Genomic DNA, 12872 nt, shown 5'->3' with positions numbered 1-12872 from the left:
GAGAGTCAGAGATTAGGTTTCCTAAATTCCATGTCATCTTGTCGATAGGGAGGCTAAGAGTGTGGCGAGTATAGGATGCTTGTGGCTGAGGCTCCTCACTAAAATCTCTAGTCCACAGCAGTGTAAAGAGGCCCCTAATGAGCTAGGGTGAGCCTTTGTTACTATGGAAACCCTGTTACAGGATAGGTACATTAGGAAGGAGTAATAGGGTGTCTCTGTACCTCGAACACTACAGCTAGCATACTACTTTACATTCACATCCCTCAGCAGTAGTTAGTAGACTGCCTAAGCAAAGTAGTAATGGCAGTCTGTGACATCGTTGAACCTTCAGCATATCTTTACTTTGTTTGTAACATTTCCCCTTTGGTATGTTTAATGTAAAGAAAATTGACACGCTTTGGGAATTGGTGAATAAAATTCAACTACAACAACACTGGGATTCGGCATAGGTTTCTGTTTTGGGTTTGTATTTTGCCAAGATGAGATCAGTCAGTTGGAGGCAGTATGATATGACACACGAGATCAGAGGTCAGCTGGCTCATGACGGGCATGTCCTTCTTAACTTCTTCACTGGGAGTCCTGTGTGTCTGTAGGGGTTTGCAGGCTGAAAGGCCAAGCAAGTGGACACCAGGCTCACAGACTCTATGGACCTTTTCATCTGCAATGATCAGGGCATGCCCTTAACCCTTGTGCTGCCTTCGGGTCACATGACCCAAAGGTTCATAACGAACCATTGTTGTGTTTACCCAATTTTACCCAATTCAAAAACAAATACAAATTATTTTCTTTTAACTTTCGCAATGTGGCGGGTCTGAGACAGCCCAACGGTTAAAAGAAAAAGCTTCACTTTGTTTTTCTATGCGGTAAATTTGTCGCAATACGACGATGGGTCACAATGACTGATGGGTCAGAATGACCCGAAGATAACACAAGGGTTAAAAAGGACTGATAACAGGTTTAGTGCAACTCTTGCCAGTAGCATATAAACCTTGTCCTCCATAGGTTAAACCGATGGTACACAAACCATGGTTTATTATTTAGATTTTAAGAGATGTTACCAACCATACTGTATACATTCCATGGCCTACACTACGTGCTCAACTTAAACAGTACTGGTTTAAACATAAAAGTATTGGAAACAAATTATATTTTTGCATATATATACAGAAATAAGCAAAATGTTATTATATATATATATGGGTCTGGTCTCCCTGGGATACATATTAAATGACCTAAATGTCACGTTATGATGAGGGGGTTCTCTCTGATCTGTCGGTACGCACTGAGCAGTGTTGTGGTCACCTGCCCCGATATCGTCTCTTGCCCAAAGGCTTCTGGGATACGAGACTCCTGGATCTTCTCCAACAAGGCCTGGTGGGAGGAAGAAGAGGTGCATGTTGGGATGGAGGGAGGAGAGGAGGTTAGACGCACAATAACAAAGAACGGAAGGAGAAATCATACGGAAAAGTGGCTTTTTTTAAGGTACAATGTATATTTATTTATTATTCCAGATTGTTTGTTACATGTTTAGATACCAGGGTATCTTACCTCGGCTCGCTGAAGAGCCTGTCTCAGACCGAGACCCTGCACGCTCATGGAGGATAAATACGTCCCGGCAACACTCTGGAGCAAAACCTTACACATGTCCAGACAAGGTTAGAATATTCCCATATAAATTCATCTGATTACATATGTGTGGGTGTGTGTACCTGTACACGATGTAGCACTGCATGGTGAAGTCCACACACCGCAGCAATGGAGGAGCTCTCTACCTTAACCTCCACTGCAGCCAAGATCCCCTCCTCCAATCTGACCTCCCCCACAGCTACCTGGTAGAGACACAGTTACTAAATAAAACAAGAAAAACACCTAACAAAAGATATAATCCCAGACAGACTACCACACACACACACACCTCTGTTACAGTCAGTTTGACGGGGTGTCCTCCTGGGGCCATGGCGTAGACTAGAGGGCTGCCCAGCCCCCTTTGGTCCCCTCCCTCCGTCCTCTCCTGGCCCCCAGGCCCCTGGGACAGCAACCAGTCCAGGACCAAGCTCCCCAAGCCAGGGGAGACCGTCACCCCCAGAGAAGCTGAGTCTGGGGGTCCTGGTTTTAGAGCAGACCTAAGTATCTCTGATGACACCACAACTCTGGCTGAGAACAGACGGCCCTCGGTCTCTGCCCCCCCAGCTCCCTCCCCCCTGCCTGCCCTCATGAACCCGCAAGAACTCAGGTAGGCTTGGATGGTATCCATGGCCACGGTATCCGTGGAGACGCTGTGTCCGAAGGTGATGCCAGGGGGTGCTGTATCTCCTTTGACCTTGAGTGCATCCAGCCAATCAACGGTCAGCATGTCCAGAGCCAAACTGACATAACCAGTGTTGTCCAATCCCAGAGCAGAAACTGCAGTCTTCCCGTTGGCCAGTAGGCCAGCCATCTCCTCTCGTCCCAACAGGCTTTGCAGGGAGAAGACCAGTGAGCAGGAAACTGTTATCGGGAAGGAGGTGTCAACTGCGGTTGTAAGGGGTAACGAAACATCTGTCTTTTCACCTGCTTCCAGTCTTGAAAGACGGAAAGAGAAGGTTCTAAAAGTGTTCCCACCCCCCTCAGCAAAAGAGCGGGAGAGAGGCATCACCTGTACACACAACGTCCAACCATCTTCTAGAACATAGGGACTAGAGTTCTCTAAAACACAGGTCAGGGTTAGCGAGTCTCTCTGTAACAACCTGCTCCAACTGGGAACAACACCACATCTGATTGGCTTCTGCTGGGTATGAGTCCTCTCTCCGTGGCTGCGATAGGCTAACAGCAGGCAGCTGATGTTGAGCACCTGATTTAAGCGCTTGAGGGTCTGGTTTCGGGACTGGTTGGTGCTTTTCAATACAGAGGCTCTAAGGAAAGGTACAGAAATGAATACTTGAATGAACACTTTACCCACCAGGGCCTTGATTTATGAAACTTTATATCGTTTCATACGATCATTCTGATGTTTTATTTCAGTTAATGGTTATTTAACATGCTGTATGTATTGAACGCATGCCTCACCTCTCCCACACATCTCCGATGGCTGCCAAGAGATCCCTGATTTTCTGGCCCACCTGGGATGGGGGGAGCTGGGGTAGTCCTCCATCCTTGCTCCCCTGGGGCAGAAGCAGCCTCTGGAGCCTTCCTCTGGAAGACAATGCTACCAGCTGCACCGCTCCTACAGACATGGACACAGCTTTACAAACACAACTCTCTGTAAATGAGATCACACACACACACACACTTTTGGCTTATAAAAATGACAAAACACACACAGATATACACACACACACAAGGCCCCGGTCATCCACAAATGAGGCCAAGAAACTGACCTGAGGTATGTGTGTATGAGGGTCCAGTCAGGGCGATCACCCCGCTGATGCCCAGACTTTTGGGGCATCGGATGGTTTCCACACACTGATCCTTGCTTGGTCTCGCCGCCTGCAAAAGCACCTCACCCTCTCCTGGCCTGGCTTCCTCTCCTCCTCCCCCTAGGAGGTCCAGCACCCAGAGGTCAGATTCTGTGCTATAGTACAGACAGTTCTGACCTGGACACACACACACCACGGGTCCCGGCACACACCCCTCGCTGAAGCTTGCCACTTTGACCCCCTCCTCAGGCCCCGCCTCCTGTGCATGGACCAGCACCACCTTGCCTTGATGACCCACTACAACCACACACCGGGACCCCAACCCCATCTCTGGGGCAACACAGGTTCCTATGAATGTGATTGGCTGATCAAGGCTGTGTAGAACTCTGACACGTGGCTCTGGTTGCCCCAGGAACAGCAGTGGCAGGAAGCAAAGACGCCCATCAGGAAGACCGCAAAGGATTATGGGTGACTTTAAGAGGGCAGCATCAACACCGAAGAGGAGCTTGAAGAGAAGTGTCTCTATGAGAAAATGTCTGTCACCAGGTGATGATGACAATGAAGATAATGGTACTGCTGTATCACTAGAGTAGACACATGCCAATACCGGCTGCATGCCACACTCCCTTCCAGCATTTTCTTTTGAGTCGTCATGGAGAAAAGCTAAAACCGCTGGCAGGCTAAACTGAGAGATCCTCTGATGGTCAGGGGCTGATGATGATGGCGTTCTGTAGATGCTAAACAACCAGGCAGTCTCACACAGTGACACGGTCAGAAGAGTCCTGCCCACCAGGATGACAGAACACACTTCCTCGTCTCTGACAGCAAGCCTATCAGACGTCACATTTAGCAGGACCTGGTCCGTTGTTTGGTTGACTGAGGAAGGGGCGAGATTCCTGAAAAGTGAGAGATGAAATAAATGTAAAGCTTGTATAATCTCAGGTATTTTGGACTTATTGTTGACAGTCCAGCACATACACATGGTTGACATTTAATATACATGCATACCTGGGTAGGAGAGAAGCGAGGTTGACACAGTAGACACCCTGCTTATCACAGACTGTGTAAAGGAGTTGCTTATCCTCACTCAGGACCAGGTGACAGACATGAGCAGGGAACTGGAGCACAGCCTAAAATAATGAGGCCATCAAGTTATTATGTTTAGCTAGCTTGGTTTGATACAGAATAGAGATAGCTTGCCATCTACTTAGCCAAGTATCTTTTGAGAGATGTCAAGTTACGGTTTAAAAATTAGGGTCTTTTGACACTCCACAGGTGACAGGAAAACAAGCCTAGTCTTAAGATACTCGATCCGAGTGACAAGTATTTACCGTCAGTTTTAACTCCTCTTTGTTGAAGACGTAGATCTCATTGTTCCCTGTACATATTAGCACCTCTGTACTGCTCCGGATCACTTGAGCCGTGGCCGGAAACCGACAACCGAACTCTGCCCAAGTCTCTACAGCACATACTCGCTCCATGGCCAAAACAATCTCATGTAGGCGTTTTTAACTGCAGGTACCGGTATTTAAAGTAATGTTCATTAGGAAGTAAGAGCAAGCAATGTTCTTGTAAATGAGCATGATGACCCGGTTTACTATCATGTCCTTTCGCGAGGGCTTTTCTGGACGAAGATGCATAATAAAACTCATTACCCATCAACCAATAGTGTTAACGTGAGTCACTCTAACCAATCAAAACGTTTCACTGAAACTTCCGCCAAAAATTCAAAACTCCTTTGCCTGTAGTAACGTGAAGTCTTTAATCAGTTAGCTAGCTACATTCTTAATTTCAGTCCCTTCGTTTGTACATTTTATATATATTAACTAGTTTAGCGACAATGGATCCGTTCGGCGAGGAGCATACTACAATGTACTTTTATGAAAACAGACTGAAAACCTACGTTGGATGGCCATTCGATGAGGATTGCACTTGCACTCCAGAAAACGTAAATTGTTAGCTACTAGCTATATACTACTGTACTTAGGCTCTAGCTAATGTAGCTGAACAGTTGCGACAGCACACAAGCTTGAAAATATAGAGTTAGCTAGTGCTGTCTAGTCCAGTGCCATAACATATAAAAGCAAACTTATTTTCAATATTATAATGTCGTGAAATGTGTTGATATAATTGGCAATTCAGTTGGATTAGCAAGCTAAATCCACACTGAGATGCATTGCTAATCTTATGTCATAGTGGTGGTTGATGTTCCGGTGTTGTTTGTTGTTGGTGGTGGTGGTGATGATGGTGGAGCGGCATAACTGTTAATTTACACTTTCTCCAGATGGCCAAATCTGGCTTCATCCATACCCCGTCCGAGAACAGCCCTGACACGGCGAAGTGCTTCTTCTGCCTCAAAGAGCTGGAGGGCTGGGAGCCAGATGATGACCCAGAGTACGTTACCAATATACTAACTTATTCTCAGATAAGTAAGGTCCTAGGCTGAGTTCAGAATCTGCAGTGAGCAAGTGGTCTTTCCCATCTTTAGCTCTTCCCATAATATAAGTGGGTTGCTTTATCAGTCTGTTATTGTTGTTGCACCATTTAGAGTGAGCAGGATGTAGGCATAAACTTTCCACAAATTAGGGGCGGTATTGTGTACTGATGTGCCATCTACATAGGATGACACAATCAGTGACTCAGGCTATTTCACCCTCTTTCTCGTTATAGGCCTACTGTCTTGACTTACTTGTTGGATGTTTTCCATTTCATCCATTTACGGTAGATGTTTTTTTCCAAAGCAACTTACCAGTAAAGTGTAGTCTGTTGCAAGATGGTGTAACAACAGGATGTCAGGATTTGGATTGAATATGAAAAATATGAACATGATCAGTTAGCTATTATTATATGACCCATGTGATTCTGTGCCTCAGAGTTCTCAGAACTGTGTGAAGTGTTGCCAGTCTGTCTCTCTGCCTTTTCTTCACCTCATGTGTCTGTTTCAGGGAGGAGCACAGATCACATTCTTCAAACTGTAACTTCATTGCTCTGAAGAAAAGTGTAAATGACCTAACAGTGGAGGAGTTCCTGAAATTACAGAAAGAGAGGCAAAAGTTTATCATTGTAAGTTGTGAGTGAGTGAGTGAGTGAGTGAGTGAGTGAGTGAGTGAGTGAGTGAGTGAGTGAGTGAGTGAGTGAGTGAGTGAGAGAGAGAGAGAGAGAGAGAGAGAGAGAGAACGTGTATAAGATGAAGAGAGCAAGTGACAAAGACAGAAATAAGATGATTATAATGTGTCTGAGATGTCTTTATTTTTGTCTTTAGAACAAGACTTGTAACGAGGCTATCGGCAAGTTTGAGGAGGCGGCAAAACTGAGGAGAGGGGAGATTATCAAGACCGCGATGGAGGAAGAGTGAGGAGAGAGGCAAACAAGGAAGAGTCAATAATATGCTATAATTGATTTACTCCACTGTTTTGTACATGTTTTGTAAAAATGGTTTATCTGATTTTGATGTTTCCTTATTCATATTTTTATCAATAAATATTTGCTCTCCACCTAAATATGCATTTCAGAAATATGATTTTGTTGAATATAGTTTTCAAACTGGAATAGAAAATATATTGTTTACTTGATATTATGCAAGGAGAAATTGTATTTGGTATGTTTCACCGCAACATACCATCACAAACCAGGTGATGGTATCCTGGTGTCCAATGACAGTGCGTAAAACTGCGCGCATCATAGGATAAAAAGACACGCCTGCCCATGCCGGATGGTACTCGTGCTTTCTGTGCTTCTTTCTCGCTTCATCGCTTCAGCACCACATCATTGTGCTTTGCTGATCTACACACTGATAGTCAGGGAGTTTGTCCAACTAAGCCGAGAAGAGAGGAAAAGAAGAAAAGCATAATTCTAAAACGATGTCCATATCGACTGTCCTTAATAAGTGGTGACTTATTTTGAAACAATTAAATCGTCTTAAACATTCAGACGTTTCTTGTGCCAGCTAAAGAGTTTAGAAGGCAATATGAAGACGCTTTCGTTCGGTGCACTAGTGCTCACCGCGGGCATCACTGGGTTACTGAGCTTTGGCTTCTTGGCTGCTGCTATTGGAAGTGAGTACTGGTATATCATCAAGGTGAACCGAACCGATGTTGGAGATTTAGACTCCCACTCCGGACTCTGGAGAGTACACGAAGGTAAATAATGTTTTGCTTTTCAGTAAGAGCATACCATCTCATTAAATCCATTAGTTTCATGGTTTGTGCTTATGCTTAAAAAACATACCAGTATACAGTAGGCTTACAGTATAACTTGATTGATCTCCAGGGGCAAAATTGTACTCTCAGACGCATTGGCAGATACAATACAACATACGCCTAAACCTATTACATAGTAACATGATAATATGAAAGCGTAAAACAAATGTATTTTAAAATGCAGCTCATTGTAATTGAATACTTTTGATGGCACAATAGTAGTAAGGTAATGATGTGATTGTCCTTGGTCATGTGTTGTGGTATCCAGGTGGGGAGGTCTACTCGTTCACAGCAGACCCTGCCTCCTCCAACTATACTGAGACAGAAAAACACATGCTGCGTGAGTCAACATCACCTCTACTAATCACAGTCACTGATGAAGCTCTCAGTTCTAAACAAGTCACAGTCTATCTGTCTGTCTGTGTGTGTGTGTGTTTCCAGACATGCACAGCATGATTGTGGTCTTGCTGGTACTCAGTCTGGTCCTTCTGGTGTTGGGTGGGATCTGTGGATTGGTCAGTTCCCTTGCACGAAGCCCCGTCCTCCTCACTGGAGCAGCCTCCTACTTCCTGGTTTGCAGTAAGTGTAACCTCCTTTCTCCCCCCCCCCCCCAACCACCACCACCACCATAAAAAAAAACAATATGTGAAATGGTCTGAACTTTTTGGGTCCAAGGGAAAGGTTACAGACTGTACCACTCGATAAAGGACAGAAGGAAGCAGGGAACTAAGGATGTCAAGTGGTTTATGGGTGGACAGATATCTCAGGCCATCTGTCTCAGGGTTCAGCTCAGAACTGTGGTCCTGCTGTCTGTTTGCACGCCTCATTGGCCATAAAGATGACCACACACAACCCCACCGTGAAGGCTGCTACACACACAACCAGCTATCTGATCATATTCCACACCAGCATCTAGAGTACTTTACTCTAGTGACTTTATTATTGCTGAGTGCACGCACGCACATTATTACACCATTTCTCCCACCACCTCCCAACTCCTATTTTTATTTTGTCATATGGGAACAACTGAGGAGAAATTTCTGGTTTTGCCAACAGAGCACAAGAACGAAAACATTATAATTGAATAATTGAGTGAAAAGAACTGAAGTGAGAAAAAGTGGACAGGAAGGACAAAAAGAGGGTAGATTGGAAACAGCAAGGATTTAACCAGCCTAATTAGAGATAGAATATGTCTGAGGAGGTGTGTGTGTGGATGTGTGTGGGTGTGGGGTGTGTGTGTCTATCACAGTCCATATGACAAGACCAGATCTCTGGGATGGAACAGACAGCAGATGGCTTTCATGCCCTGCTGCCACCAACTCTGAACATCACAGCTCCAGATCTGATCCTCTCTCATGACAATAGATCATAGGAGAACTAAATACATCTAAACAGTATAGAATGGTTAAATGAAATACTGTACCACAGCTATTACCATATGTAGTCAAACACACAGTGTGTTTAGGGCCATGGTTAGGACTCTGGTATGTCTTAAGATAAAAATGTAGTTTTGTAATGCCCCATGTTAAAGGATTTCATGCACAGGAATTCATGTTAAGCTTCCATACGTTTTGTTAGGAATCATTTTTATTCTTAAAGTGGGATGCTTGACTCCTCTCTTCAGTGACCCCTGAAACAGTTCAGTTTAGACTCGGAGCACTGGGTAGGGAAGCAACTAACTTGTCTCTTAAGAACCTAGTTTCTTCTTATTTCTCTCTCCACCCGCTTAAACAGCCAGCCATGTACCCAGTCGGTCGGACAATCAGCCTTAAGATCCTGATAAAGATGGCCTTGTGTTTCAGGAAAATGGTAAACCAACAAGCCTCTTCATGCACTCGCTCTAATTGGCAGCGCATGGAGACGTGTGAAATGCAATCAATACTGGAATTAGATTTGAGATTCTCTCCATCTCTGTTACCCTGTTTCTTTCTCTTGCTTGTTCTCATGCTTGTTCTCTTGCTTGTTCTCTTGTTTGTTCTCTTGCTTGTTCTCATGCTTGTTCTCTTGCTTGTTCTCTTGTTTGTTCTCTTGCTTGTTCTCATGCTTGTTTTCATGCTTGTTCTCATGCTTGTTCTCATGCTTGTTCTCGTTTGTTCTCGTTTGTTCTCTTGCTTGTTCTCTTGCTTGTTCTCTTGCTTGTTCTTGTTTGTTCTCTTGCTTGTTCTCTTGCTTGTTCTCTCTCTTTTCCTGTATCTCTTAGCTCAAATCAGTTTGCCATAGGTTTGCTGTAAGTCACACTTTACTGGTAATTCTTTTCTCACATTTGTCTACATCCATAAAATTATCTCGAAAACGTATCTAAATTGCTGCTAAACTGTGTAGAGTTTGTGTTAGCGCGCCTCCCTACATGTGACAGATTGGCCTATCTGCCAAATTCTCAATTGACCACATTCCTGTCTAAATAAAACACGGCCATACAAAAATATCGTGTTTATTGTGTTAAGGTTTAACAGAGGGGCAAGAAGGGGGCAGGAGGAGGGTAACTGTCACACTAATACATAAAACAAAACTGAAACATTGCTGGTGCTACACCCTTGTAGAGGAGCAAGTGTGTGGGCTCAATATTTATATATATCTACCTGTTTTTCTTACTGTAACTATGTAGTAAGAGAAAATAAGCATATATGAGTAGCTTCTTAACCCTCGTGCTGCCTTCGGGTCACATGACCCAAAGGTTCATAACGAACCATCGTTGTGTTTACCCAATTTTACCCAATACAAAAACAAATTAAAATAATTTTCTTTTAACCTTTGCAATGTGGGGGGTCTGAGACAGCCCAACTGTTAAAAGAAAAGGCTTCACTTTGTCTTTGTATGCGGTAAATCTGTCGCAATACGACGGTGGGTCACAATGACTGATGGGTCAGAATGACCCGAAGATAACACAAGGGTTAAGTATTCTTTATACAGACTCAAAGTCTAGCAAATAGAGATTTCATCACAGAGCCATACTCTGCAAACTAATCAAAATATACTAACACACTCTTCTTATGGAGTGCATGCCTAGACTCCTGAAGCAGGTGGACCTCCGGCAAGTGTTCATCATATCTGGTGATTAAAATGTTCCAGTTCCCATCATGTTAACAAGCAGAAGGCAGATCAGCGCTCTCCAGCTCCTACAAGAGGGCACCAATCAGCTCCAACAAGCCACAGAGCAGCCTGATTGATTCTACTCCCTGCAGAGCTTCCTCCTTCTGTAGTGCATGTGTTTTTCGTTATCACCACTTTAATATCCTCTGTGTGTGCGATTGTGTATCTGTCTGCGTCAGTTTGTGTGTGTGTGTGTGTGTGTGTGTGCGTGTGTGTGTGAGAAAGGAAGACGTCATCAGTGTAATTTACATGGACTCTCTAATGTTCTCTCTTTAATTGTTAAATAGCTATTTTCAGGGGGCTGCTTGCTATCTGCCAGTGCAGTTTTGTGACGCAAGCTCATGGTACAGAGGGGAGCACTTTGACCAGCTATAGGGACTGTAGGTAACCTCAACTCACATCCAGACGTGACAGCTAGGAACACACATTGAGAAAGTGCAGTAACAGTAATATGACACCCGTGGGTGCCTCAATGAAAAAGAATGTTGTATTATGTCTCTGCCACCCGCCTCTCTGATAGACGCCCCCCCCCCCCCCGCCCCCCATGAGGAAGTGATCTGCTAGATACGTGGAGCAGAATGCAAAGATAGAGGGGGGTATCCAACAGCAGCTTTATTAGGAACCCAGTGTCCTGTGTGGTGGTAATCAGGAAGTGGATGTGCGTCACTGTTTATTAAGAGGTACGTGGGGATGTTCCAGCTGTCTATTAGGCTTCAGGCAAGGATCTCTCTGGGATTGAACCAAATAACTACCCACCAGTTCTCGTGCGTGATTAACATTATACAGCGTAGTCTCCGTTTCGTAAACATTTTTTGTGTCCTTTTGTACGGTTTGTATTTCCCCAGGCCTCCTGACTCTCTCTGGGGTCAGTCTCTACATCAGCTACTCCCAGGCAGCTGTGGCTGAGACAGAGAGGCTGGTGGGAGCCGAGCGTCTGGCTCAGGTCTGCACCTCCTACGGCTGGTCTCTGGGTCTGGCCTGGCTGTCCTGCGGCCTGGAGGTCCTGACAGGCTTGCTGCTGCTCCTCGCTGCCAGGACTGCCAGACGTCAGCATGGCCACCAGGGACATCACACCGTGGCCTGACCCTCCCCTGGAAGACATGCTGTATCATTGCGGAATAACTGTCTCATTGAACTACACGCTTTAAGCCCTGTTTGTTGCTGGACTAATGTGTCTCAAAGTTGACAGACCAGAATACTGAGAAGAAGAGGGAGAAACACTAGGGGGGGTTGTCTTCTGTTCATATTCATTGATAATGTGTTGACCCTCACCTTATACACATTGGTGGTCAGTAAACATGTATTGGAAGTATGTAGGTGACCAGTGGGTTGCTTGGCTAAACAGACCATCACGGATAACACAGTCTTAGAAGAAGCCAAGAGGAGGAGAATGGGGTGAATGAAAACAGCAAGAAGTCCACTGGCTCTTTTCTCCCATGGTGAGGAGTGGAATAACACTTTACATATGTTTAATGTTTAGCATTGACCCATGTACTAAAGTTTACTGCCTGAATATAAAACTCATCACATTTTCTGCCCATAGAGTTATTGTTTTAACAGGACCATTCAACTTTGCTTTTAATCTTAACATGCTAAGCCAACCTAATGTGTCATGTGGATACTGCTCAAAAGATGTTTGTTCTCTATGTATGTTAGCACCACTGTTGTATTTTTGTGTGATTTTTAATTGTTTGGACATAGACATAAAGTATTACAGTGCCACCCTGTGGTCACATAAGTCATTACATCACAGTGTGATAGCAAGAATGCAGCTTCTCATTTTCTCCCATCCATCTCTGTATCTGAAGTTTCCATGGGAACAACAAGGTCCATACAGAACAAGACAACGACACAGAAGTGAAAAAAAAACAAAAACACAAATCACGTAGTTTAAAGACTTTAGCTGGGTTTAAAATAGCCAAGTCATTGACTGGCGGCACAGTAGAAGGATAAAGGTTGCCAGCCTTGAATGCTTCTGAAAAAGTGGAGAGGGATAGATGGAAGGAGATGACAAGTTCCGAAGGCCTGAGTCTCTCGTCCAACCGGTGACCAAGGAGGTCATGTCTAAGTCTGAAACTGGACTGCACATCATTATTTAGAAGCTTATGATTAAAACTGTCGGACTGTTGATGGGTCCGCTCTATGTGGACTCCCTTAATCATAGCAGTCCCATTTCATACAGGTATCA

At 44.5% G+C, this 12872-nt stretch overlaps 3 protein-coding genes across 3 annotated transcripts; 2 read left to right on the top strand and 1 right to left on the bottom strand.

Moving 5' to 3' along the window:
* Nucleotides 1-503: 503 nt before the first annotated feature.
* Nucleotides 504-5019, bottom strand: faap100 (FA core complex associated protein 100). Its single transcript, XM_062475354.1, has 8 exons — nucleotides 4727-5019; nucleotides 4404-4525; nucleotides 3357-4291; nucleotides 3046-3202; nucleotides 1916-2891; nucleotides 1710-1829; nucleotides 1549-1635; nucleotides 504-1371 (listed from the first exon to the last, which is right to left on the bottom strand). The coding sequence occupies exons 1-8, from the start codon at nucleotides 4874-4876 to the stop codon at nucleotides 1240-1242; spliced, it is 2679 nt and encodes an 892-aa protein (XP_062331338.1). The 5' UTR covers nucleotides 4877-5019; the 3' UTR covers nucleotides 504-1239.
* A 90-nt stretch (nucleotides 5020-5109) lies between these two features.
* birc5a (baculoviral IAP repeat containing 5a) lies at nucleotides 5110-6898 on the top strand. Its single transcript, XM_062475690.1, has 4 exons — nucleotides 5110-5343; nucleotides 5680-5789; nucleotides 6341-6458; nucleotides 6658-6898. The coding sequence occupies exons 1-4, from the start codon at nucleotides 5236-5238 to the stop codon at nucleotides 6748-6750; spliced, it is 429 nt and encodes a 142-aa protein (XP_062331674.1). The 5' UTR covers nucleotides 5110-5235; the 3' UTR covers nucleotides 6751-6898.
* Nucleotides 6899-7011: 113 nt separating this feature from the next.
* tmem235b (transmembrane protein 235b) lies at nucleotides 7012-12421 on the top strand. The gene is made up of 4 exons (XM_062475683.1): nucleotides 7012-7534; nucleotides 7863-7934; nucleotides 8036-8173; nucleotides 11530-12421. The coding sequence occupies exons 1-4, from the start codon at nucleotides 7363-7365 to the stop codon at nucleotides 11766-11768; spliced, it is 621 nt and encodes a 206-aa protein (XP_062331667.1). The 5' UTR covers nucleotides 7012-7362; the 3' UTR covers nucleotides 11769-12421.
* The last annotated feature ends 451 nt before the right edge of the window (nucleotides 12422-12872 follow it).

The sequence above is a fragment of the Osmerus eperlanus genome, chromosome 12 (genome assembly GCF_963692335.1).
Source record: "Osmerus eperlanus chromosome 12, fOsmEpe2.1, whole genome shotgun sequence".
Classification (NCBI taxonomy): domain Eukaryota; kingdom Metazoa; phylum Chordata; class Actinopteri; order Osmeriformes; family Osmeridae; genus Osmerus; species Osmerus eperlanus.
Note: the sequence above shows the minus strand (reverse complement) of the source record. Positions and strands in the feature narration are given on the sequence as shown.